The 27,692-nt window shown below is 41.8% G+C and overlaps 2 protein-coding genes across 2 annotated transcripts in view; both read right to left on the bottom strand.

Moving 5' to 3' along the window:
* pxylp1 (2-phosphoxylose phosphatase 1) overlaps positions 1 to 27,692 on the bottom strand; it is a 417,866-nt gene that overhangs the window by 298,504 nt on the left and 91,670 nt on the right. The window lies entirely within an intron of this gene.
* On the bottom strand, positions 1,885 to 11,534 carry LOC133442231 (kallikrein-7-like). Its single transcript, XM_061720186.1, has 5 exons — positions 11,353 to 11,534; positions 10,858 to 11,050; positions 2,997 to 3,244; positions 2,626 to 2,765; positions 1,885 to 2,101 (listed from the first exon to the last, which is right to left on the bottom strand). The coding sequence occupies exons 1-5, from the start codon at positions 11,390 to 11,392 to the stop codon at positions 1,922 to 1,924; spliced, it is 801 nt and encodes a 266-aa protein (XP_061576170.1). The 5' UTR covers positions 11,393 to 11,534; the 3' UTR covers positions 1,885 to 1,921.

The raw sequence follows: 27,692 nt of genomic DNA, 5'->3' as shown, positions 1-27,692 counted from the left end.
CTGGCACACCCGTGGCTACGCCACTGATCCAGAGTTATTATAGTTTTGTATTTTTCCATTAGTTTCAGTATTAGTTTTAGTTTGTTATTATAATAGGGGGTATTTGTCGTGGGTAAGGTTTAAGAAGTTCAGAGCAGGTAACAAAGTAACAAATGTAACAAAGTTATTGTCAGAAAGTGTTAAAGTCGTGTTCCATGTGTCCCTTTTTTACATTTTACCACCTGCCCTCATAAGGTCTCTGCACGTCCCTGCGTAGGAGAGAGATTGGACTTTGTCCTGTTTAAGTCTGTTTGATATGCTTACTGTCTGTTTACTGTTCAATATGTTATTAAAACTGTAAGCAAAGTGAAAAGAGTATGAAAGACTCTTACCAGGTTTGGAGTTGAAAGGATTTATTATTATTTGTGAGATAGAATACTAATGTTGGTTATATAAAATGAAGTGCTCAAATGTCAGTGTAAAAGTAAGTGGGAGTTTTGTCAAAACAGTCATTTGACACAGTATTGAGGATGTTATACTGCCCTCTAGTGGCTGCTTTTGTAACTGGCACTACCGTTCTGAATAAACAAGTGAAACTGCAATAGGAGTTCTACTTAATTTGAAGATCATGGAGATCTGTCTCTAGCTCCTTTGCTCCTTCATTTAGTTCTTTTTAATCCCAGCTGTATATGATATTATCAGGCCCTGAATGTAAGTCTTTGCAGTTTCCCACAGCAGGCCCGGAGATACGCCTGGTGTTTTATTTTCCTGCAGAAAGAGGGCCAGCTGTTCCCTCATGAACTTTTCAAAGTTAGGATCATGATTTAGCTATATTTAACTATATCTCCAGGTTCTGGTCGGGTGATCAAGCCCTAGATACCTTAAACCCATAGACATTGGAGCATGATCAGAAATGATGATGTCCCCAATGTTACAACGTTCTATATTGCTCAGAGAATTTTTAGGGGTTAAAAAAAAAGCCAAGCCTGCTGCTGGTTTTATGCACAGTTGAGTAATATGTAAATGTTTTATCATTAGGGTGTAACCCCCGCCAGACTTCAATTAGGTGAAGCTCAGAGCAGGAGTCTAAAACAGCTCTGGCCCTTTTAGACATTAAGCTGTTTGTCGGTGGGGACCTATCCATGGTTGATGAGAAGTAGCAGTTCAAGTCTCCTGCTACCACGGTGTTATCACAGAGCCAATCAGATCATTTAGAAAATGCATGAGAGACTAAATCAATTGACTGGACAGGTGGAAAGTATATATTCATGGATGACACCGTGTGGCCCTGGAGAGCCTTTCAGCATGACATTTCTACCGTGTTTATCAGAGATGGTTCTGACAGCAGACAAAGGCAGGTGAGTGGGAATTGCAGAAAATCGAGGAGACAATTTCCCATACGGAATCGTGTGTCGTTTATTGAAAAACTTCAGAACACTGAATCAAAAAAATGGAGCTGTCCAGCAACCCAACCGGCATGGAGCTCAACGTCATGACCACTTTTAAAGTAACCCTGACCCTGAACAGTCATAGTTGATGAAGGACAACATGCTGCATTTAATAATGAACGGTGTCAAGAACCACACTTAATAAACAAGGTGAATTATGTCTGTAACATTCACTACAGGTGTTTATTAGTTAAGATAGCTCTCCCTCTACTCCTGCTGGTGAAGGATGAACTGAACACTCGTCCAATCCAGTCGTACTTTAACTTTGCATGTTCGGCAGCAGACAGTGTGTGTGTGTGTGTGTGTGTGTGTGTGTGTGTGTGTGTGTGTGTGTGTGTGTGTGTGTGTGTGTGTGTGTGTGTGTGTGTGTGTGTGTGTGTGTGTGTGTGTCACTAGTTCATGTGTTACAAACATCACAGACACGTTTCTGCTCTTAAGGAGACCTGAGGTCTCTTTATTGTTGCTCACAGGCAAACGTCACACAGCTGGGACACTTAAGGATGAGCCATCATAGTCTGATCGATCCATTGACGAATGTTGGTGTCACAGATGGTGAATCCATCCGCGTCCCTAAAATTTGGGATGATCATCCCATTTGTGAGGTTCTTTTCACCAATTCCTCCATGAACTGCATACAGAGCATTAATAGAAATATATCCTGAACCAGAATCCCCCTAGAAAGAGAGATGGAGAGTGGTGGAGGAGAGAGAGACGGGGGGAAAGATAGAGAGAGTGATGGATAGAGTGATGGAGGGGGTGATGGTGGAGAGAGAAAACAGTCTGTCAGGTCAAAAACCACTGAACAACAGTTGATCATCGTTTAACAAGTATTTATTTTTTTATATATTTATTTTTTATCCCTGATTTTTTCCCATTAATCACCCAGTGTTCTTCCCTAAGTCAGTCCTGGTCATTTCTCCCTCTACCAACCCCAGGAGTTCCTGCACTGAGTTCAGGTCTCCTCCTTATCCTGAGCAGCTTATATTCACCACCAGACAAGGGAACACGGGGAGAAGATGCAAACTCCACACACACCTTTCGCCAACCCACCCAGTGTCCCCAGCGGGAATCGAACCCAGGACCTTCTTGCTGTGAGACGGCTGCACTACCAGCTGCACCACAGTGCCACAGTATCATTTCTATTTATTTTATATTTATTTGTGACTAAAGACAATAAAGACAGCAGTCCTCAACTTACACCGCAGGTCTTGCAGCCAGGAGTAGGTAGGCCACGGCAACACTCGTTCTGGCTGACTTGATTTGTATGTACGACGACGCCATTAAAAGGTCCCAGTGTTTTCACGATGATGCTTGCACACATGGTCACATCTGGATTTACTGTGTGAATAAAAAACTATTATCCATCTCAGAGCAGATGTTAAGACTCACAGTAATTCAAATATAATCTTTCTTGACACATCCAACAGCAACCCAACAAGATCAACATTCCTCCTAAAAACCCACCCAGAACAGAGATGATTTACAGTCAATACATGTTATTGATTCCTGCAGTTAGAGCTGCATGATGAGTGTGTTCATGTAGTGTAGGTTAGGTGTGTGATGTCTCACCTCCTCCACCGTATTTGAAGTAATCTGCCCGAGCTTGTGTGTCTCGAGCAGTAATACGAAACGTTTCAGGTTTTTTGGCGTTTAGGCGGTTCCTGAGAGCAGTACATTCAGCATCAGTGGCGAGGCGGATGGGAGTCATGGGCTGGCTCAGCCTCAACAGCATGACGTCAGCGGTGGGGTGTTGAAAAGTTTGAGGTCTGCCTACGGTCTGTGTCACACTTCGATCAGCTGATTTAACGGTGAACGACCTGAAACATGAACACAATCACTCAGCAGGATTTACACCAGAACCTGAGGTAAAAGGACCTTCAGTTTACCAGAACCATCATCATCATCGAGACACTAACCATCACCCACAGAGGACACGCCCACCTGCTGCTACAGTCGAGTGTGATGAAGCATTTTGACCATTTGGCCCCCCTGCAGGGACACAACGACGCCTTGCAGATTGCTCAAGCCCCCCCTTATGCTCATAGACATGCGGGTTCCAGTTCCTGGGGACCCCTGCCGGGACATTGTCACGCAAGGTCCGGCGTCTTGCATCCCTGCCGAGACTTCCAGCCCCCACAGAGACAAAGAACATATACAGACTTCCTGATCTCTCAGGGGTGGTCCCAAAGCTAAAAGTCCCACCTCTCTCACTGGTCTGGTTTATTCCTGTAACTTTTGTATAAAAACCCTTTGAACAAACCAATTTGTGTCGACACACCAAATACAGACTCGATCTGCGATGGTCATGCCGAACGCCGGCTTAACTGATTAAAACCTCTCTATACCACGAGCGGACTTCTGAACTGGTTTTTGATAAAGTCCACAACAATTTGGTGCTGTGACCCCGGATTGACAATAGACCTTTGATGGAAACTCCTCTTTGCAGACCAACGACACAATCAGTGACTTCGATCTAAATTTTCAAAAGGTAAAGGATCCACTTCCAAAATCCCAAATTATTGTCGCTGAGTTGTTGTCGAAAGTCTGTGGACTGGAGTACCAGAAAAAAGGTTGACGTCATCCTGAAATTTAGGTAAGTCCGCTGTGTGGTTGTGAGGGTTATTTTTTATTATTTTGTGTTATTGGGAACGTTATTGTAGAGATGTTTTTAGGAACGCTGGCAATTTCATAACACTTGAATTTGATTGTGTTGTGAGAATGTTCTGCTTCTCCTGCCTTAAGAATCTGACTCGCTCTTCTAAAAAGGTTTAATATCTCTGGTAACATTAAGGAAATAATGGCCAGAATGCCATGTTGGTCTGAGTAGTCCAGTGGGACTTATAGCATATGCAGGACTTGAGGTCCAAAAAGAAGTGTTTGGAACACTGAGATACTTGTGGGAAACTGACATATATGTAGAAGAACTGTTTTTTTTATAAGTGGGGATGATTTGCTCTCCCAAATACTTGAGGTATATTTCATTTCAGTAAGAATTGACTCGCTCTCCTTGCATCAACAGGAATGATTTGTATGCTCTGAAGTAGACTGATGATTGGAAGAATTAGCAAGTAATTTGTGGGTAAAAGTAAGTGTAATTGAAAGGGGGGGGATCTTACAGAAAAAAAAAAAAAAAATTGAAAGTTTTTGGGAAGTTTTTCAGTAGAGAGTCAGAGAAAGAGTTGACTGATCCTTTTAAATACATGTATGGTAATCACGGTACCGATAGTTTTATTTGTTAGTTTTGTTTGTTACTTAGTTAGTATTAAATATTGTTAAAATAACTAAAAAGCACTTCAAACTCCCTCAGATTTTTGGAGGGATGAAAGTAGACGCCGTAATGCAGAATCCCAAATAGCTTCGCTTACTGATCTAAATAAAAAGCTGATGGCTTTACTAAGGAAAGATTTAAAAACACAACGCAGACAAAAATGAAATTAGAGAACCAGTTAAATGATAAAATCAAAACCTTTATCCGGTGAAACTGATTAAAGAATCAAATGACGATGACACTTCTGATGACGACTGGATTTTACAAAAATCCAAGATCTGTTGCCTACAAAATTTGGAGCCAAATAATAGTAAGAGAATTGTGGTCTGTCACGAGATCAGATTGATGGATTCCCTCCAGGGTACATGCAAAATATATATTTGCTAATTGCCCTCCACAAAGGGTAGGCCTGGATAACGCAAAAGAAAAGAATCTGAAATGTATGAAAATACTAATGTCTTTTTCAAAAGTGTTTCCTACACAGGTTGAGCGCTGAGAGGAGAGCCAAATCAGAGCATCCCAATTTACATAATCTTATCCTGCCTATGGTAACTTCATCATGTAAGTGCATGGAAATCTGTCTGTGGCCTACTATAACGTCTCTGAATGCATGTATAACTAATCTCTAACTAGAGGTGTCAAGTAACGAAGTACAAATACCTCATTACCTTACTTAAGTAGAACCTTTGGTTGTGTATGCTTCACTGGAGTAATTATTTTTCAGACGGTTTTTTTACTTTTACTCCTTACATTTTCACGCAATTATCTTTATTTTTTACTCCTTTTTTTTGTGATCAAATTTTTATTTCTTTTTTTCCTTTTTCTGAAAAAAAAACAACATGGTGCAAAAAAAACACCAATACATAACAACAAAAAATGAATAGATAAATGTAATAACAAAAAAAAAACAAATACAAAACAAAAAAAAAAAAAAAAAAAAAAAAAAAAAAAGTAATGCCCATATTATTAAGTATAACAATGCAAAATTAACACATAAATTAAGAGCAAAAATAAATAAATAAATGAAAATAAAATCATAACCCCAGACATTACTCACCCACCCCCTGGATCCTAGCAGCTTTAAATCACATCAATGTGTTTATAATATAATTTTTAACATGGTATACTTAGTTTTCCTTTATCACACTAAGTACATAGAAATTATGTATAATGAATAGTTCACTATATCAAAATGTAACCACGACAGAAACTAAATATTTCCAGGCTTATCAAATGCCTTCATACCTGCTGCTGCTTGTTTTTTTTTTGTAATTAATTATTTTATTTGTGTATGTAACATTTAGTAGTTGAAAACCGATAACCATAATAGTCTTTTTCCAAACATAATATTTTGTATGACATAGATTAACAAAATAAAATACAAATCAATCATCACCACCCACCCACCCTCCTCCCTCCCTCCCTCCTCCCATCGGACCAACCAAATTACGTAATGCCTAATTATTATTTTTTTTTAAAACACATTTGCCTTGTATCAGTATATACGCAGACAGAGCACCTATATTCAACGCAAATATACCACATATGAATACACTTCAGTACACCAAGCCAAAGAACACCTTATAAGGTCAAGTACAATTTTTAAAACATGTTTTGGAGCACCTCTGCGAACTGAGACCATACATTAATATTCTTCTCTCTTGCACCATGTAACCGGGCTGTCGAGAGTTCCATATACACGATATCTACAAAATTGAGAGCCCATTGTTGGAATGTTAAAATATGAGGAGTTTTCCATCTCATAGCCACAATTTTCTTTGCTGCTGTTAATCCCGCAAGAAAGATGCGTTCTTGTGTACGTTCCAAATGTAACTGGGATATGTCATTTAACAAAAATATGGTTGGGGATGGTGTGATATTAATAGTAAAAATTAATGAAAGTTTAGAAGCAACCATCCTCCAAAACTCAAAAACTCCTTGGCATTCCCAAATCATATGATAAAAAGTACCAATTTCATTGGAGGTACACAAAGTACAGTATGAAGTATTTAATAATTTCATCGCACATAACCGTCGAGGAGTTAGATAAGTTCTATGTATATAATTGAAATGAATTAATTGATGGTCGGGGTTTCTAGAGGTGAGTAAAATATTTGACCAGATGTTATTCCAATTAAAATCTACATCCAAATCTGGAATATCGCTCCTCCACCGAGCGTCCACAGTTAGGGGCATATAGCCGGATTTTAAAATAAATTCATATAACAAAGAAACCAGACCTTTAGATCTACTTGCTTTGCAGATGCGCTCATGTATAGGGTGTATTGTAAGGGCAGACTGCCACGGGACCCCGTAGGCTTTCATAGATGATCTCAGTTGCAAATAGAAAAAAAAAGAAGTACCAGGTAACTTAAAAATTTTACAAAGCTTCTGAAACGAGCACAGTCCGTTTTCGTCAAACACATCCCCCAATGTATGAACACCTTTTGTCTTCCACCCAGGGAAACTGATGGGACATCCGTCTATTAGAAGACCGAGATTATTAAATATCGGGGAAAACATATTCCATTTTCCATCAATCTTACACATCTTTTCCACAGATCTCCATACCATTACAAGGTGAGCAAAAATTGGCCCAAACTGCGCTTTGCATTGACTAGTAGTGATGTTAGAAAATAAAAGATCTCTCAACTCAAAGGGGTGAACCAAACTCTCTTCAAGCTCTCGCCATGACACCATAAAGGTCGGGTCAAACCATTTCAAAAGGGGGTGAAGGGTGAAAGCCCAATAATACAGTTTAAAATTAGGTAACGATAGGCCACCATCAGCCCTAGCTCGTTGTAATAATGAAAATTTGATTCGGGGGCGTTTCCCGTGCCATAAAAATTTGGAGACTGCAGAATTAAGTTTTGTCCAGAACTGTGGTGGTGCTGGTAACGGGAGCATGGAACTAATAAAATTAACACGAGGTAGAATATTCATCTTTATAATCGAATTTCTAGCTTGTAAAGAGTTAGGCAATGACGACCATCTATCTAAATCGATAATACTTTTTACTCCTTACGTTTTAAAAACAGCCTTACTCTATTTCATTTCGGCCTTTAAAAAAACTATCCAGTTAAATTGTGCCATCCGGATAGAGTGAATTTGGTTGTGGTTGGATGAGAAGTATAAACATATTTGGTTTGTACGTGTCTGGTCTCTGAAACACATGTTAATGCTCAATAATGCACATATATGGTTCTTTAATATATTTGCATTATACTAAGATGCATTCATTTTCAATGGCTTTTAGCCTTAATGGTTTTTCCCCGCTTATATTACTTTTACTTTTATACTTTAAGTACTTTTGAAACCAGTACTTTATACTTTTACTTGAGAAAAAAAAAATAAAAAAAAAAAAAAATAAATAAATTTTGAGTTGATACTTCAACTTCTACAATACTTCAACTTCTACAGGAGTATTTTTGAACTCTAATATCTATACTTCTACCTGAGAATGAATGTGAATACTTTTGACACCTCTGTCTTTAACACTCGTCCTGACTTTTCCTGTTTTCCTCACTGACGGCTCTGCTTATAAAAATGGAATACCATACGCAGGTTATACAATTTGTGATAATTCTTAATTGTTGAAAGCGCCCTCCTCCTCCAGCTCCACCCAAGTAGATGAAACTATATACTGATCAAAAGGTAAAACTGTTACAATCTATACAGATTCCAGAGATGCTTTTGGTTGTGTATATTGTATTTTATAGATTTTATATATTGTGGGCGAACCAAGCATTTTTATCATCCTCGGAGACACCCGTTAAATGTGGTTAATTGATTGGTGAACTGTTACAAGCCTGTCAACTACCTTCATCTATTGCTTTGTTAAATGTGAAGCCCACACCCAGTCCAACCCTGTTTTCACTAGGCAATGCTTCAGCTGACCATGCAGCAAAAGAAACTGCCAAATTTGGCTTACCTGTCTATGTAAAACTTTGCCCTTCTATACCCGCTAACGACCTGGTTTCTCCTAATGATGTAACCCTCCTACAAGAAGACTACTGAGGTGAAGAAAAAAAAACGGATTGTAGCATTCCCATGGTTGTAAAAATGTAAATAATCATGGGTCAGCAACGACGGCCGCGTTGTTGCACCCACATCCTTGTACCCGTAAATAGCTGATCACAGTTGGCAATCACAGATGAGCAAAAGGGGGAATGTGTCAGATAGTGTTGAAAGACTGATAAGCTCCAAGATTTGCATCCTATAAAAATATTGCAAACATTATCAACACTTCCCCCCACCGTGACTTTTTTTTTGAAGCTCTACAAATAGACATTATGTGAGGGATATGACATTATTCTTGTATGAAAATGTTCATGTATGAAAATGTTTTTGTATGTGCAGAGAATTTTAAACTGGACTTAAATGGACAATGTTGACACCTGTTAACACCCATTAGGAAGCACAAAACTCACGCCTCATGAAAGGATTATGGGTAGTCCTATGACCATACCAAGCAATTCAGTTCTGTATATATGAAGAAGATGGACTTCCATGCCATGGATGAATCCATGATATCATTCTGTTCTGCTCTAACTTTTGCTGTCCAGTCAATCCACAGACAAGTAAAAGCTGTCCAGTCTCCTCCTAGTGACAAACCGTGCCATAACCTCCAACCCGGCGACTGGGTCTGTGTCAGGGAGTTCCGACGGAAAAACGCCCTGAAACCTCGCTGGTCTAAACCTCAACACGTCCTGCTCACCACCAACACCGCCGTCAAGTGTGAGGGGCGTCTAACCTGGTTCCACGCATCCCATTGCAAGAACACAACTCCTCGACCATGCAGCGGAAACCAGCCGATTCCTTCTTCTTCCTGCCCGGAAGTAGCTGAGCTCCAGCACCTGGGACCTCTGCAGAGGAGCAGGGGAGCAGGGGAGCAGGGGAGCAGGGGAGCAGGGGAGCAAAGGAGCAGCACAGGCCAAACTGTGACTCCACATGCTTTCCTTCTGAAGAACCGCTTGTTAAGCCTAAAACAAGCCAAAATCCACTGCCCGATTCCATTGAGGATTATAGCTACCTTGCTACAATGGTTAATCGCTGTTCCATACCTCTACCAAAGGATGTTTACTGGATTTGTGGCGTGAAGGCTTGTGAATATCTTCCAAACGGTTGGTCTGGAATATGTGGTCTGGGCCATGCGGTACCAGCCATGAGAATCGTTCACATTGTTAGAAGAGAATTGTACACACACACACAAACACCATGGACAAGATTTTTTGGTGCCCTCGTTCCAAATTACGGAGTCATGGCAGCTTTGGAACAGATAAGAGATTTATCCCATGCAGTTGAAGATTAGCCAACACCACTGCAAAAGACATGCCTATGCTCTCACAAGAAATGACTGCTGTAGGGATGATGGATTTATTAGCTTCTCAAGGGGGAACTTGTGCTGTCATTAAAACTGAATGTTGTACATTTATACCCGCAATGCCACAGTCCAAGAAATAACGCATCACTTGAAAGATATTGCCAAAATGTTACATACACCTGTCATAAGTAGTTTGTTTCATTGGTTTAAAGAACAGTTAGGACACGTTGGTTACTTGATATTTGAATTTGCTTTGTTGGCTTGTTGTTATTTGGTTTCCGACCACATGTCTAAGGTTTACTTGCAAACATATGTATCACTCAAACTATTACTAAAATGATGTACTCCACTGTAAAAAAAAAAAAAAAAAAAAAAAATGGGGAATTGATGAAGCATTTTGACCATTTGGCCCCCCTGCAGGGACACAACGACGCCTTGCAGATTGCTCAAGCCCCCCCTTATGCTCATAGACATGCGGGTTCCAGTTCCTGGGGACCCCTGCCGGGACATTGTCACGCAAGGTCCGGCGTCTTGCATCCCTGCCGAGACTTCCAGCCCCCACAGAGACAAAGAACATATACAGACTTCCTGATCTCTCAGGGGTGGTCCCAAAGCTAAAAGTCCCACCTCTCTCACTGGGCTGGTTTATTCCTGTAACTTTTGTATAAAAACCCTTTGAACAAACCAATTTGTGTCGACACACCAAATACAGACTCGATCTGAGTTGGTCATGTCGAACGCCGGAAGTGGGAGCGCGTCACAGTGGAGGAAAGTTCAGGAGTGTCTGGACATGTTCAGTTTCTAAAACGTTCAATTCAAACTGCAGTTAGAAAACTTACGGTCCACCTTCATCACAGTGTGCTGCAGTGAGAACCCAGAGACCAGTCCTCCCCCTCCCAATGACGGAACCAGAACAGATGAAACCTGCACCAGTAGGGTCTGTTGTCTCCAGGAACACATAATGTTGTTCTTCCTGGGGTGTACACCTCCTACCACCGATGATTCTCTTCAGGATGTCTGCAAGAGACACACCTGTAGACACACACACACACACACACACACACACACACACACACACACACACACACACACACACACACACACACACACACACACACACACACACACACACACACACACACACACACACACACACACACACACAGGTCCGGAACATTCATGTCAGCAGCTGAGAATCATCATCATCATCATCATCACCATCATCATCATCATCATCATCATCATCATCATCATCATCATCACCACCCCCACCATCACCATCATCATCACCATCATCAGCAGCAGCAGCAGCAGATGAGGAGGCATGAACTCACCTGCCATCAGGAAGAGAGCGAGGACCACACAAGTCTTCATCACGCTGCTGAGACGGTCTTCCTCCAGAAGAAGATGCTCCGGTCAGAACGGAGGGCCGTTTTAAAGCATTCTTTATCTGTGACCGTCCAATCATCTGCTGACACCCTCACCTCACGGTCCATACGGTCGACGCCTCGTCATCCCTCCCTGACGACACCATGGATGCTGCAGGACTCCACAGGTGGATGGAGTTGAAATAAGTAACCAAATGGAGACACTGATAAGGACTCTATCTCGATGGAGCCAGGAGGATTCTGTGTCTCAGACGGTTTCTGACACCAGCCAGTTTGCATAAAACTAATGTGTAACGTGAGCAGTTCCGATGGATGGATGGATAGCTCACATTAGCTACCCGACATAGAAAGGCCCTTTCACCAACCTTTCAAGGTTATGAGGCAGCTAGAAGCCACCGTGCCCTCGTGTTATGTTTGTATTAACAGTGTCATGCAGTAAATTCAACAATGTAAACGGGTCCAAGATCCAATCATCCATTATCTATACCAGCTCTATCCTCTGCAGGGTCACGGGGGTCTGCTGGAGTTTATCCCAGCTCATCACAGGTGAGAGGCAGGTTCACCCTGGACAGATCACCAGTCCATCACTTACATAAACAACCAGACATACTCACACTCACACGGGCAATTTCAAATCATCAATGAACCTACTACGCATGTTTTTGGACTGTGGGAGGAAGCCGGAGTAAGCGGAGGAAACCCACGCAAGCACGGGGAGAACATGCAAACTCCACACAGGGAGTTGAACCGGGAACCTTCTTGCTGTGAGGCAACAGTGCTAACCACTAAGCCACCATCAGAATCAAAATCAGAATCAGAATCAACTTTATTGGCCAGGTTCGAACATTGTCCAACAAGGAACTTGACTGTAATTTCGCTCTTTGGTAGTAAAATAAACAATAAAACAAATGTGGAATTTCTATGATACAGAATAAACAGAATAAACATTTAAGGTGCAGCAGTTTGAGGTAGAGAAAGAAAAGAAAAGAAAAGGGACAGTTCTGTATAAAAATGAAAAATAAAATACAATAAAAATAAAAATAACCTATTTAGATTTGTGATCATTGTGATCCACCATGCTGCCCGGGTCCAAGATTTCTGATTAAAATACAACCAATTACACTTGTAAAGAGTAAAAGGAGGTCACGTTACCCTCTGTAGTTTAGGGGGATAAAGGTTTGGTCACATTTGTGTAAAATATGAATCTATTTTTATGAATGTCAGAGCATCTTTTTAAATATATATATATATTTTATTATCACGGACCCCCATCAATTACACTGTGACGGAGCGGCTCCCTCACTGAGTGCGGTTCTTCCCTGACTGCAGGCAGCGCACAAACATATATTCAAACAACTACACTCATACACACATGCTGTACTTTCTCTCCGCTCCCTTTCTGTCTTAAGCACCATTAATGACCACCATTATCCTTTTTCTTTCCCAGTTTAGTAGCGCAACTGAGGGTGCACACTTAGTTGTCCTATGTTTATTTATTCATATGTATACTTGCACACACACACACACACACACACACACACACACACACACACACACACACACACACACACACACACACACACACACACACGTAGTGGGAGGGGCTACAAGTATGAAGCCGTTTTGGCTTGGAGAGTGAAATCAGCTGTACAGAAGGAGCGTCTCAGAAGTAGAAACTTTGACTTTTTGAAAAACTTCCTGTTTGAATGTTTTTATTTTTTTGTATTTTCAATTAATTTTGTTTTTCAACTGCAGTATTTTTTTTTTGCGTTATTGTTACCTTTGCATCTTGAAGGCCGGCGACAAGAAAATATAATATTATACTTAATATTAACCGACTGCCAGTTTTTTTTGATTGGAGAGTTGTTTTTTTTTTCTGGAAAGAACCCCCTCACATACACCACGGACAACTAGGGGTTGATTAATAATCACTGATCTAGAGGACGTTTAGTGTCCAGTCAGAGAAGGACATGTCAGTACGAGCTGCTAGAACAGAGAGCTCTAACAAACTGGAGTCTTTGTAGATCTCTGGAGATTTCATCTTTGTTTCCAAATGTTCATGTTTCCACTAACAAATATGTTCCTAAAATGTTCTCTAATCACTGACAGATACTGATCAATATGTCGTATTAATCAGCAGCTGGTCAACTTGTTAACATCAGGAGGATTTACCTGATCAGCAGTTTGAATACGATCAATGAGAGGATTTCTGTACTGCTCAGAGGATTCAAATGTTTTAGAGAAAGTATTCTTATCACACACGCATGTGCACACAGTGTATCAATGTGTGTGTAGTATTCAAGTATGCAAATGCTCCTGATGGTTTTTAACAGACGCTCTCTCTGTAAGTCTATATGTATGTGTATATATATATATATATATATATATATATATATATATATATATATATATATATATATATATATATATATAAACACTCTGCAGAATCTGGGGTCTTTCTGAACCAGTCGTGATCAAATCAACAAAAACAGCAACATGTTTTTACAGAGGATGAGGCTGAAACTCTGCTTACAGCAGCTGTTATAAAAGACCTCACCAGGTCTACCACCGGTTTATCTTTACTGTCTGAACAAATGTCTAGATTAAACTAATTACTTACAGGAAGTATCCACTCCAAGTTGAAAAGTATTTAGTCAGACACCAGTTGTGCAAGTTCTCCTACTTAAAAAGATTAGACAGTCCTGTCATTTTCATCACAGGTATATCTCAACTATATATATATATATATATATATATATATATATATATATATATATATATATATATATATATATATATATATCCAGGTGAATGTCAGGGAGGGGGATGTTCATCATATCATTTTATTTAGCTGAATTATTATTAATTGGTAGAAGATGTTGGTGAATGAATGTCACCATAGGTCCACACTTGAAAATGGAAATCTTTTTTTTAAAGGCCTTTGGAAAAAAAAGAAAGGCCTTTGACAGAAGGGCACTCTGGACCCCTCTGCATGTGCATGCTAACACTCTGGACCCCTCTGCATGTGCATGCTAACACTCTGGACCCCTCTGCATGTGCATGCTAACACTCTGGACCCCTCTGCATGTGCATGCTAACACTTTGGACCCCTCTGCATGTGCATGCTAACAGACAGAAGAGACTCCTGGAGACGTCCTGGACTGAGAGAACCAGACTAAAGTAGCTCCAACCTAAAGATCTTCTTGGCTGTAGATCAGTGGTTCTCAACCTTTTTGGGGTTCTGAACCCCCTGCATATTTGTGATCGACTAGGGTGGGGCTTCTCTGGTCGGACGTCAGGAGGATTTACCTGATCAGCAGGTTGAATATGATCAGAGAGAAGATTTCTGTACCGCTCAGAGGATGCAAATGTTTTAACAGACAGTACTTTTACCACACACACATGTGCACACAGTGTATCAATGTGTGTGTAGTATTCAAGTATGCAAATGCTCCTGATGGTTTTAACAGACTCTCACTGGCTTAATCTTCTAACAGATCAAACCTAGAAAAACTCACTGCAATTTTGAAAAATATCATCTCATCCTATGAAAACACTTGGTCCCCCTTCCTACAATACATCCAGAGCTGATTCCTCTCACAAATACCTCTCTTTTCTGTTCATTTGTTGTCACTTACAACTCTTACTTTATTGTTAATTTTATCAATTATGATCATATTACTATAAGATCATATATTATATATAGTATTATTACATATTATACCTGTCATATATTACTATTGTTACATTTTTATATCACCATATATTAAATATATTGTTATAGCTATTATATATTATTATTATTACTACATTATCATATTGTTATGATTATTACATAATTGTCATTATTACAACCATGATTATGAATGTGATGATAACAGTAACTGTTGCTGTCACTTTTGAAGAGTAAAATTATTAGTATATACATATTGGTTATGATTAAGATAATGACTGTAATTATTATTACTACTGTTGTTGTTCTCATTGCTATTATTATCAAACCAACATCACAACCAAAGTTTCTATTTTTTGTATATTATTATCATTATTATTATTATTATTTTTTTGGGGGGGGGGTAAACAAACAAATAAATAAATAATAAAATAAAATAAATGAATAATGAAAAATTGGAAAGCTTCTCCTCAGCGGGCAGACCCCCCCTCAGGGTCTGGGAGTTTCCCAGAGTAGGAGAAGCACAGGAGGTGGATCCACAACGGGCCGGCAGCCTCCTCTGGGTCGGGTTGGTCCAAGATGTGATCCCTCCTGACTCTAAATGACATCTGACAGAATTAAACAAAACTAATCAGGAGGGGAGGCGGGGGAAGGGGAATAGGGAAAAAGAAAAAAAATATATATATATATACTTAAAATCAAAAAGGGAGGGTTTCCTTTCACTGCTGTCCTACCTGCCTCTTGCTGGGGCTCCTGGTCGGGCAACTGGAGTCTGGTGGGGCCTCCTGCTCGCATCCCTGACGCCCCGTCTGACCTCACCCCCCATTGTAAAACATCCATCCATCCATTATCTATACCCGCTTTATCCTTTTCAGGGTCACGGGGGTCTGCTGGAGTTTATCCCAGCTATTTTCAGGTGAGAGGCCGGGGTTACCCTGGACAGGTCACCAGTCCATCACAGGGACACATATAAACACACAAACCATGCACACTCACGCTCACACCTACGGACAATTTAGAATCACCAATTAACCTAATATGCATGTTTTTGGACTGTGGGAGGAAGCCGGAGTAACCGGAGGAAACCCACGCAAGCACGGGGAGAACATGCAAACTCCACACAGAAAGACCCCGCTGGGCCTGGGAGTCGAACCGGGACCTTCTTGCTGTGAGGAAACAGTGCTAACCACTAAGCCACCGTGCTGCCCGGGTCCAAGATTTCTGATTAAAATACAACCAATTACACTTGTAAAGAGTAAAAGGAGGTCACGTTACCCTCTGTAGTTTAGGGGGATAAAGGTTTGGTCACATTTGTGTAAAATATTAATCTATTTTTATAAATGTCAGAGCATCTTTTTAAAAATATATATCTATATTTTATTATCACGGACCCCCATCAATTACACCACGGACAACTAGGGGTTGATTAATCACTGATCTAGAGGAGGTTTAGTGTCCAGTCAGAGAAGGACATGTCAGTACGAGCTGCTAGAACAGAGAACTCTAACAAACTGGAGTCTTTGTAGATCTCTGGAGATTTCATCTTTGTTTCCAAATGTTCATGTTTCCACTAACAAATATGTTCCTAAAATGTTCTCTAATCATTAACAGATACAGACCAATATGTCGTATTAATCAGCAGCTGGTCAACTTGTTATCAGGAGGATTTACCTGATCAGCAGTTTAAATACGATCAATGAGAGGATTTCTGTACCGCTCAGAGGATGCAAATGTTTTAAACAGAGAAAGTATTCTTATCACACACGCATGTGCACACAGTGTATCAATGTGTGTGTAGTATTCAAGTATGTAAATGCTCCTGATGGTTTTAACAGACGCTCTCTCTGTAAGTCTACTATCTCTGTACAGAGGGTTGGGGTCTATAAATACATAATAAATAAATAAATATATATATATATTCAGATCTGTAATGTTTTTCTGTCATTACTTTAGTTTTGATTGGTGGGTATCCAGAGTTATTATAGTTTTATATTTTTCCATTAGTTTCAGTATTAGTTTGAGTTTGTTATTATAATAGGGGGTATTTGTCGTGGGTAAGGTTTAAGAAGTTCAGAGCAGGTAACAAAGTAACAAATGTAACAAAGTTATTGTCAGAAAGTGTTAAAGTCGTGTTCCATGTGTCCCTTTTTTACATTTTACCACCTGCCCTCATAAGGTCTCTGCACGTCCCTGCGTAGGAGAGAGATTGGGCTTTGTCCTGTTTAAGTCTGTTTGATATGCTTACTGTCTGTTTACTGTTCAATATGTTATTAAAACTGTAAGCAAGGTGAAAAGAGTATGAAAGACTCTTACAAGGTTTGGAGTTGAAAGGATTTATTATTATTTGTGAGATAGAATACTAATGTTGGTTATATGAAATGAAGTGCTCAAATGTCAGTGTAAAAGTAAGTGGGAGTTTTGTAAAACAGTAATTTGACACAGTATTGAGGATGTTATACTGCCCTCTAGTGGCTGCTTTTGTAACTGACACTACCGTTCTGAATAAACAAGTGAAACTGCAATAGGAGTTTTACTTAATTTGAAGATCATGGAGATCTGTCTCTAGCTCCTTTGCTCCTTCATTTAGTTCTTTTTAATCCCAGCTGTATATGATATTATCAGGCCCTGAATGTAAGTCTTTGCAGTTTCCCACAGCAGGCCCGGAGATACGCCTGGTGTTTTATTTTCCTGCAGAAAGAGGGCCAGCTGTTCCCTCATGAACTTTTCAAAGTTAGGATCATGATTTAGCTATATTTAACTATATCTTCTGGTCGGGTGATCAAGCCCTAGATACCTTAAACCCATAGACATTGGAGCGTGATCAGAAATGATAATGTCCCCAATGTTACAACTTTCTATATTGCTCAGAGAATTTTTAGGGGTTAAAAAAAAGTCAAGCCTTCTGCTGGTTTTATGCACAGTTGAGTAATATGTAAATGTTTTATCATTAGGGTGTAACCCCCGCCAGACTTCAATTAGGTGAAGCTCAGAGCAGGAGTCTAAAACAGCTCTGGCCCTTTTAGACATTAAGCTGTTTGTCTGTGGGGACCTATCCATGGTTGATGAGAAGTAGCAGTTCAAGTCTCCTGCTACCACGGTGTTATCACAGAGCCAATCAGATCATTTAGAAAATGCATGAGAGACTAAATCAATTGACTGGACAGGTGGAAAGTAAATATTCATGGATGACACCGTGTGGCCCTGGAGAGCCTTTCAGCATGACATTTCTACCATGTTTATCAGAGATGGTTCTGACATCAGACAAAGGCAGGTGAGTGGGAATTGCAGAAAATCGAGGAGACAATTTCCCATACGGAATCGTGTGTCGTTTATTGAAAAACTTCAGAACACTGAATCAAAAAAATGGAGCTGTCCAGCAACCCAACCGGCATGGAGCTCAACGTCATGACCACATTTAAAGTAACCCTGACCCTGAACAGTCATAGTTGATGAAGGACAACATGCTGCATTTAATAATGAACGGTGTCAAGAACCACACTTAATAAACAAGGTGAATTATGTCTGTAACATTCACTACAGGTGTTTATTAGTTAAGATAGCTCTCCCTCTACTCCTGCTGGTGAAGGATGAACTGAACACTCGTCCAATCCAGTCGTACTTTAACTTTGCATGTTCGGCAGCAGACAGGTGGGTTTCTGGGAGTAGGGCTTTATGGATATGTTCCTTTTTTAAAAGGCTCAAAATGTTTTTCCTCTTAATGGGATTGTGTGTCTCTCTCACATTCCAGTTACAGATTTTTAAAATACATTCATCCCTCGACATTCTTTGGTTGGAAAAGTGCTTAAAGGGTTTATGTTTATGTAATAATTGCTCGGGGGTTCATGTTCTGGTCTCTGGAAAGATCCTAGAGACTTCTGTTGGAATAGACGCTCTATAAATAAAATTGAACGTACATGTTTAGTTCTGATTTCAGACGAGCCTCCAAATAACATTTCACTGATGGTCCCAATTCTAATGTTACTGTGAATCACCAACTTTATCAGCAGAGCAAAGTCTGAATAAATGTTTGGTCCCACCAACACGTAGAGTAACCACCTCATTGTTGGGCTGCTTTAGTGTGCATGTTTACATTAATATTGTAGGTGAATATTAATGTGTCATCAGATGACTAGCAGCGTAACGATGCTGAACACCCGTCAGAGCAGATCCACTTCTTGTCTAGAAGGTTCTGGGGACCAGCCGACTGCTGGACCTGATCCCCATCCTGGACCCTGGGGTCTGCTGCTGGGATGAGTTTGGACCACCTGACCCCTCAGGTTCTCCCTCACACACCAGGTATGTGTGTGTGTGTGTGTGTGTGTGTGTGTGTGTGTGTGTGTGTGTGTGTGTGTGTGTGTGTGTGTGTAATGGAAAATTTTGGTATAACACTGTCTGTTGCCTGTTTTCATTCCTATGCCAAGGTCATGTTCCTTTGACACAGAGCATGGCACGGTTGCCAGGGTGATGGGTGATGTTTTGTCTTTTCCAGCTCCCAAAGTATAAAATAACCTGTCCCTAATCTTCTTCAGCTCACTCAGGACTGACGGTTTGTGTGACCGGTTGGACTGTGTGGCTCCGTTCAATTGAATGTTTGTCCTCTTTTCATTAAATCTTCGAAAGACAGCTGAGGTGTCCTGACATTCTTTTTGAACAACAATTTTTGCCACCACAATTTGGCGACCACGAAGGGACCTCATCTGTGCCGGATTTTTTCCTTCTCTCCTCCGGAATCGAAGGTGTTTTAAGCATGCAACAACCTCGTACTCCCCCATCAAGTGAAGGTCGAGTGAGGGCCTCTCGTCCGGAGGGGGGTTGGGAAGGTCCCCGCACCGACTGGGGTCGAACGAACCCGGTGGCTTCAGAAACGCCTCGCTGTTCTTTTGGGTGAGTTTTGGAAAGAAAACGGCCGAAATAAGGTGCGCGCTAACGTCTCCTCTCTGCCTATTCAGCTGGTGTTGCCAGTAGTCCAAGTATTTGGTACCGGGGAGGGCTGGTCCAGCCAGGGTCTGAGTACCTGGGCTGTAGCGGGACCCCGTTCAGTTTGCGAGAGGAAAAGCCCCTGGGCTGTTTAAGCCAGGGTCTGAGTACCTGGGCTGTTTATTACTGGGACCCCGTTCAGTTTGCGAGAGGAAGGCCCCTGTGCTGGTCCAGCTGGGGTCTGAGTACCTGGGCTGTTTGTTATTGGGACCCTATTCAGTTTGCGAGAGGAAAAGCCCCTGGGCTGTTTAAGCCAGGGTCTGAGTACCTGGGCTGTTTGTTACTGGGACCCCATTTAGTTTGCGAGAGGAAAAGACCCGCTCTTCGGTGCGACATCAGCTGTAGGTCGCCAGACGTGACGGATCACGAGTGCTTCTGTAGCCGTGGTTTGAGAGTGGAAGACTACTTCAAGTCGGGAACTTGAGGGCTCTGGATTCGGGGAATCCGAGTGTGCCAGACGGGGTCTGGGGGCGGCCTGGGATGCCTCATCCAATCCTGGGAGGAGTCGGAGGATTTGTGTTTGTGCTCTGAGCTGTCTGTTAATGTCTGGCTAACAATCTTGACTGTCTGGAGGATAACAAATAATTTTGAGAAATAATTGGAGTTGGAATGTTTTCCTGTTGATTATGTCGTGGGCTTCTGCGTCTAGAATCTGGTTTGAGTTAAGTGGGTAATCCGAAGTATACCTGGTAGGATTTAAAAGATGCAGGACTCCAGTCAAATCTGAACCGTGACTTTTTCTAATATATTTTTAATCCAACTTTCTCTGTGAAAGAGCTGCGCAAGTGTTTCCGGCTGTTGTGACGTCACAAACCCTGATAAGCAGAAGACCTTGGTTAGCCATGGTGTTGTTTTTTTTGTGTTTTTTTTTTTTCTCTCCTTCTGAAAATTTAGACTCGCAACACGTCTGAGAGGATCAAATAATCAGTTGTGGAGGCCAGTTTTTCAACAAGCCTTCTGGGAGTAATTTTTCCGAAGGACCAGATTTTTCAGCACTAAATGTGAGATATATGATAGTTAATTATGGAAAAGAATAGAACCCACAACCTTTGTCGGAACTGTGGGTCAGACAACTTAAATTCCCAAAATAAAGAAAACACAAGAAACAGGAAGCCTGAGCGTTAAACAGCTGGAGGCTTTGCAGGTTAGACCAGTTATCACTCGCTAAAAAGAAAAATGAAAAACAAATTTAGATAGATTGGAATGTGGCTGAGTGAGGCAGACACCCAAACAGACTGTGCCCCAGTGTGTGAAGCTGGACCCGGTCTGGACTCTGCGCCCCCCGCCCCACCCGCCCCCCCAACTAGCGCCGGGACCTCAGGCAGAGCTCACCAGTGCCTGGACTTCAACCAGCTGCGTCCGTTTGCCCCCCACTGCCCCCAACCCCACCCGTGGGAGCACCCCTCCCCCATCTTCACCCGTTTCACCCATCGGAGAGATGAGGAAAAGTGCTGGGAAGACTGGCTGTCTCAAGGACATTTTTGACTGGCAGAAAGCCTGCGTTTCGCCAGGAAAATTGTGAGACTATTGCTGCAAAAGGCTGAAAGAGGCAACGGGGGGGCAGAACACAGTGCGGGCCCGCGCGAAAAGGGGGGCCGGACTGTCTAGGGGTGGCGAGGAGAGCCGGTGAGGTGTCCGGTGGACACGCGGAGGCGACTGTGAAGTCTGCAGAACACGTGAGCACCTGAATACTAAATACACATACAAACAAGAACCTTGTTTTTCATTTAATAGGTCTGGATTTTATGTTTAATGTCCGAAGGGAAGGGAAATCAGCACTTGTCTGTTTAAGATTAGGTTATGATTTAAGATTATAACGTAATTTATTAATAGACGTTGGAATTGAGTATTGTGTCAGGAGAGGTTATTCATGACGTGTGGGTACACACCCCAATGCTGTTGTAGCTGCTTGCCCGTGATTAGTATCTTCTCAGACGTGGTTATTAATGAATGAAGAACTTCAAGTTACGTGAAAACAATTGTAAAATTAAATAAGTATCGGTAATTTTACTCATGCCGAACTGTTAGTGAGTTAAAGGCTTCATTATAATACTTTCGGCTGTTAGAACATTGTTGCAGGGGACTTTTTGTTTATTCTGCAGCAGGAAAACTCTTGCATCACATGCCAGACTGGTGCGCCTCATTCCCGGTTAATTAAAAATGAGGTACAAATAAGATGAGGTGATGTAAATGGACTAGAAGTGAAATGGATTCGACCTGAATTCACACACTATTTTCTGTCAGGTTCCGGTAGAACGTTTTAGTTTTATTTATTTTTTGCTCGGCATTCCAGTCCATCCTAACAGTCAATTTTGTTTGCTGTTGTTTTGATGGTAAAATTTTGTTTGCTGTTGTTTTGATGGTAAAATTTTGTTTGCTGTTGTTTTGATGGTAAAATTTTGTTTGCTGTTGTTTTGATGGTAAAATTTTGTTTGCTGTTGTTTTGATGGTAAAATTTTGTTTGCTGTTGTTTGATGGTAAAATGTTACACTGTTGTTTTGATGGTAAAATGTTACACGTTTGTTTTGATGGTAAAATGTTACACTGTTGTTTTGATGGTAATATGTTATACGTTCACTCGTGTGGGGTCGGCTCGACCGGGGGTCAAGAGACCTGGTGACCAGCAGGAGTCTGGGAGACCCGGTGACCAGCAAGGAGGAGGGGTAACTGATGTAAGAGACACTCCTCTCGATGGATCTAGTGGAATGGGAATTTTTGTTTGCCTGTTTTGGCTGATGGTTCTCCTGTCCAATGTTTTTGTCTAGTGTTCATGACTGGAACTGTTTATTGAATTGGGATTCCTGTAAATGCATTAAAGTGGGTTTGAGTCCCGCTGAGGGGTTGAGTTGAAGGTCAGGGACCTTCGGGGGTCTGGGACCCCCCCCTTTTTTAGCTAGGGATTTAAATTGCCAGATAAACTTGGATGTTGATGGCGTGGCTTCGTGAAGATACTATGTTGATACTTTACTATGTTGACATGGGCCTGAAAAACATAAACAGAGATGTTGAGGTTGTGAAATGTATGTGAAATTCAGCATTACCTGCTGATGCGCCTGCGCTCTGTGTGTGCGTGTGTAAACGCGTGGGTGTGTGTGGGTGTGTAAGCTCCGTGTCGCTTGTCTGACTGCGCGTTCACGCAGGGAGCGTTCACGTGAGGCTGCGTGAATGGGAGAGAGATGTTGTCTCGTTTTCCTTTCTGTTGACATTTTTTTTTGTTAAATTGATACAAGTAAAATAGTTTTTTACTCATTCTTTTCCCTGTGTGGGGAATTGATGATGTGGAATTGTCAGAATTGGGTTGATTTACCGTTCGAATGGTTGCAGGTCACTTTTACTGTATTTGAACCGGATTGTGGGTCAAGGACGTATAAGGCCTTTGAGTAGCCCATTTTTAAAATACTTAAAATATAGATATTTTTGGCCATTTTCCAAACATTTGAAATGTAGTGTACACGTACATGTATGTGAAAGCTTCAAACAAAGGTATTTTAGTGTTTTTAAACCTACATCTATAGGGCAACGACCCTGGTTTTTGTTGTATGGAAATTGGATTCTTGCCGTTGAGCTGTGTATGATTGTGAAAAGCGTGTTACATATCAATCATTTTCCTTTATTTTGTCTGTCGTGAAGTCACATACTGTTGATTGACGGTTTCGTCAGGAGTGGGTTTCGTCCCGTAAAATGAGTGCCCTGTGTTTTTTTTTGGATATGGGTCAATGACAAATAAGGCTTCCGCAGAAGGTATTTTTAAAAGAACTCTGTTGTATCTACAATATTTTAAGATTATTGCATTCCAGTGGCCAGGTATTTGGTATCTTTAGCGTCCAATTTTACATTTGAAGACGGAATAATAATTATACAAATATACAAATGAATGCATTTAATACAATATCTATTCACATCATAGTTGTCAACCATTCGTTCACTTTAACCTATTATTTATTGGTTTAAATGAATGTTTTATGTGGTCGCACCAACTGACATCAGTTGTGCCACCTGACTTTTACAGCTAATTTTAAATTAGACGGGCTTCTACTTGGACACCTGTATTGGCTACCTTGGCTGTCAAGTTCATACATATCATTTTTAAATAGAATAGAGAGTTTTATGATAAAATCACATTTTCCTAGTTTTACATTGGTTGTACCGTTTGACATTTTGGGGGTTTGAGATGCCAAAATGTAAAGTAACATATATTATCTGAATGTACCTGGAAGGTATTCAAACTAAATAGGTTTTATAGAATAAAGTGATATATGTCATAAATTGATTAAAATCATTTTAAAGGGAAATAATGCACCCGGACACCAAAATATGCATGCCATGTCGTTGACCCATATAGTGTTCATGAGCCTACTGTCATTGGCTCTGAGAGGCAGTTTGGAAGTGCTTATTGCAGTATGTTGTTGTTATCTTGGTTGCGAGTGAGTCCTGAGACGAATGCGTTAAAGCTTCTCTGGACCTGTTGACCCATTTTGGCTGAACAGGGGCATCAAGCCGGCCTGTCCGAACTGCAGTTTGTTGCCACAAGGGTTGCGTTTCTGGGTCATGTCATTTCGGGGGAGGGCAGATCCCTCTCACCTGGCAGAATTACGGCCATTCAAAAGGAGAAACGCCGGAACTGGTCGTTAAGAAGCAAATTATGTAAATTCTGGGCTCCACCAGTTTTTGTCGACAGTGGGTCTCGCATTATGCGGAAATTGAGGCACCATTGGCAGCAATTGCCCATGGAGAAGGCCTACAAGGCAAGCATCAGACCCTGGTACCTGGACTGACGAGGCTGACGACGCCTTCACTGACCTGAAACTGACGTTACAGACGCCTCCACTACCTGGACTGCCTGACTGTTCACGACTTTTCGTCCAGACTGTGGACGGAAAGGGGGGTTACATGACTTCAAGTGCTACAGCAAGTTCTTAACCCTTACCCTTTTGCCAACAGCGGATGATGGAGAACCACTCGCAACACTAACATCCATTTGTTCCCCAAGACCTGAATTTGAGTGATGTTGCAATTGACAATGCTGACTTTGATCTTTTTGTTGTTGGTTCTGCTTCCAGGGCTCCTGCTACGTAAGTTAACATTGCAGGTTTTGCTTTTGGGGCTTTTGTCCCCGATACGTTTTTTTTATTTTTTCCACAGGTAGACCCATAGCGCATCACGTGGATACAATGTTCCTGCCTACACAAATTGCTGTGTGTAAATGTGATGATCACACTAACAATCTGATTTTGTCTCTCAATGAAATGTTCAAGCTGACGCAGCTGCAAAAGAAACTGCGTCCAAACAACCTTTGTCTCTCAAAGTACGATCTGTCTCCCTGCTACTTCCGTCCTCGGCTGTGACCTCGGTTGAGATTGGTGAATTGTAACTAAGGGCTTTGCACACTGAAATATGGTCCTGGGAGGATGCGGACTGCAGGGTAATTAACAGGGTGTGAATGGGGCCCGACGGCCGGCCATGTCTCCCCAGGAATTTTTTCCCTCACTTTGCTTAATTGACACAAGGTTTCATGTGTCAAGGGGTGGGGGATGGTGAGTGAAATACGCAATAGGAGTGAATATGAAGACACAACTCGCCCCCACCAGACAGACGTTTCAACATTTGCAGATGGATTTCATTGAACTTACACCCAGTGAAGGCAAAAAGTTTGTTTTTGGTTATCATTTGCATGTTTTCTAAATGGATTGAAGCTTTTCCCACAACAAGACAGGACTCCGCCGCAGTGGCCAAGGCTTTGATGAACTTGATAATTCCCAGGGATTCCCGGGGGATTCTGGCGAAAAAATCAGTTCAGGTAATGGCGCTCCGTTTGTGAGCGCGGCACTGAAACAGGTCGGTGAGTACATGGGCATAGAGGTAAGGCGGCGTTGCTCCTGCCACCCAGCTTGATGTGGTGCTGATGTGGCGCGCCAGAGAAGCAGAAATGGCCTGAGCCCCTTTGAAATCCTGTTTCAAGAGACCTTTAAACAGGGATTGGGCCCGTTTAAGAGGCAGCAGCAAGAGACTGGCCTTTGTGAAGACGAAATGTTACGATATTGTGCAACCTTGTCGTCTGTTTTGTCTGATATTAACAAGCAGGTTAAGGCGGCCCTCCCCAAACTGGCAGAGACGAAACTCCATGACCTCGGAGTGGAGACTACATCGTGGTCAAAGACTTCAGACGTAAACACTGGAAAGCTCGGAGGTGGAACAGACCGTTCCAAGTGCTTCTGGTGACGGAGACAGCAGTCGAGGTTGCAGAGAGACGTACCACGTGGATCCACGCCAGCCACTGCCGACGGGTTCCTGATCCACACGCATGCCATGCACCTGATCGAGAGGCTACGGCCGTGGCATCCCCTTAGGCGGCTCGGATGCGGCCTAAGGGTGGCGACCAGCGTCCTGCTGGTCATCTCCATAGGGGTGGGGTTGCTTCTGCTGCTGTTGGAGAACCTCTACGATCACACGTCACAGACCAACTGCACGACAATCTCACCTCCCCCTGACCACGATTCTGAGGCGGCACTTGCCCCTCATTGGCTGGTGAGAAGGGCTGCGGTTAACACGACCAACATGACCAACACGGCGTTGCAGCTGCAGGACAACATATGGTTCCGTACCATGACCACTGTGACGAGGCAGCTGACCAACGAGACCGATGTGACACATGAATGAATTGTTGCATTTGCAGAGGAGGTCCTTGTTTTCCATTTCAGGGTGGGAAACTGCACTGTTCAACCTCTCTGCCCCTGAACTGACTATTCTTTTGGGTTTGTGTGTTTTTCTGTGTTTTATTGTGCCATGGGTGAAGAAACTAGTAGCTTGCCATTCCCACCGCACCTGGACGGTTTGCCCAGGAGATGGGCCACAATGATGAGTGGGTTCCTCCTTCCATGGAGGATCCAGAGCTACTTTAATTTATATTCTGCATTAATCCTTCCTCAGGTTGATGATATTTTTTTTCATTTATGCTGTTTTGAACTGATTATGAGCTGTTATGTCCTGTTGACAGGTTGTGAGGGAATCAAGCATTAGCCCCGTGGTACGGTGGGTTAAAACATGGAGGGTTTTGCCAGGACATGTGGAGAATTTTGTCATTTTTTTGATTATTATTATTATTATTATTATTATTATTTTACATGTTATCTCATTTTATCCTTGAACTGCATAGTCACACAGTGCCTTTGATTTTTTTCTCTTCTCCTTTTCCCTTCATGGACTATTGTGCTGAATGTGATTTGTTTTGGTATTGTTTGAAGTAGATTAGTTTATATTCCATGTTGGGTTTTTTCCCCTACGGGGGTTTTTTCCTTCCTTATCTATGATAGGGTAGCTAGACAGATTGAGTCTTTTGACTCTCCCCTTTGTCTAGTGGAGGGAGAGGTTTTGGCTCTTCTGTACCCGTGACCTAAGATCCTCTGTCGGGGTTTCTGTGACTCCCGCGTTGGAGAATGGGTGTGCTAGCGTTTGGCTGGTGCGCGACAGAGCATATTGGTCGCGGGGTAGGTCAGTGCAAAATTTCCTATTTTATTATGGTTTAGCATAAAATGCTAAAAGGGGTGGAATGTAATGGAAAATTTTGGTATAACACTGTCTGTTGCCTGTTTTCATTCCTATGCCAAGGTCATGTTCCTTTGACACAGAGCATGGCACG

This window comes from Cololabis saira, chromosome 4, assembly GCF_033807715.1.
Source record: "Cololabis saira isolate AMF1-May2022 chromosome 4, fColSai1.1, whole genome shotgun sequence".
Classification (NCBI taxonomy): domain Eukaryota; kingdom Metazoa; phylum Chordata; class Actinopteri; order Beloniformes; family Belonidae; genus Cololabis; species Cololabis saira.
The sequence above is the reverse complement of the archived record's forward strand: the minus strand, read 5'-3'. Positions and strand labels throughout refer to the sequence as shown.

Coding starts and splice junctions, on each gene's coding strand:
- LOC133442231 (XM_061720186.1), bottom strand. CDS start 11,392: ATGAAGACTTGTGTGGTCCTCGCTCTCTTCCTGATGGCAG. Junction 3,245..10,857: donor CACTGTGATGAAGGTGGACC/GTAAGTTTTCTA, acceptor TTCATGTTTCAG/GTCGTTCACCGTTAAATCAG. Junction 2,766..2,996: donor CTTCAAATACGGTGGAGGAG/GTGAGACATCAC, acceptor TTATTCACACAG/TAAATCCAGATGTGACCATG.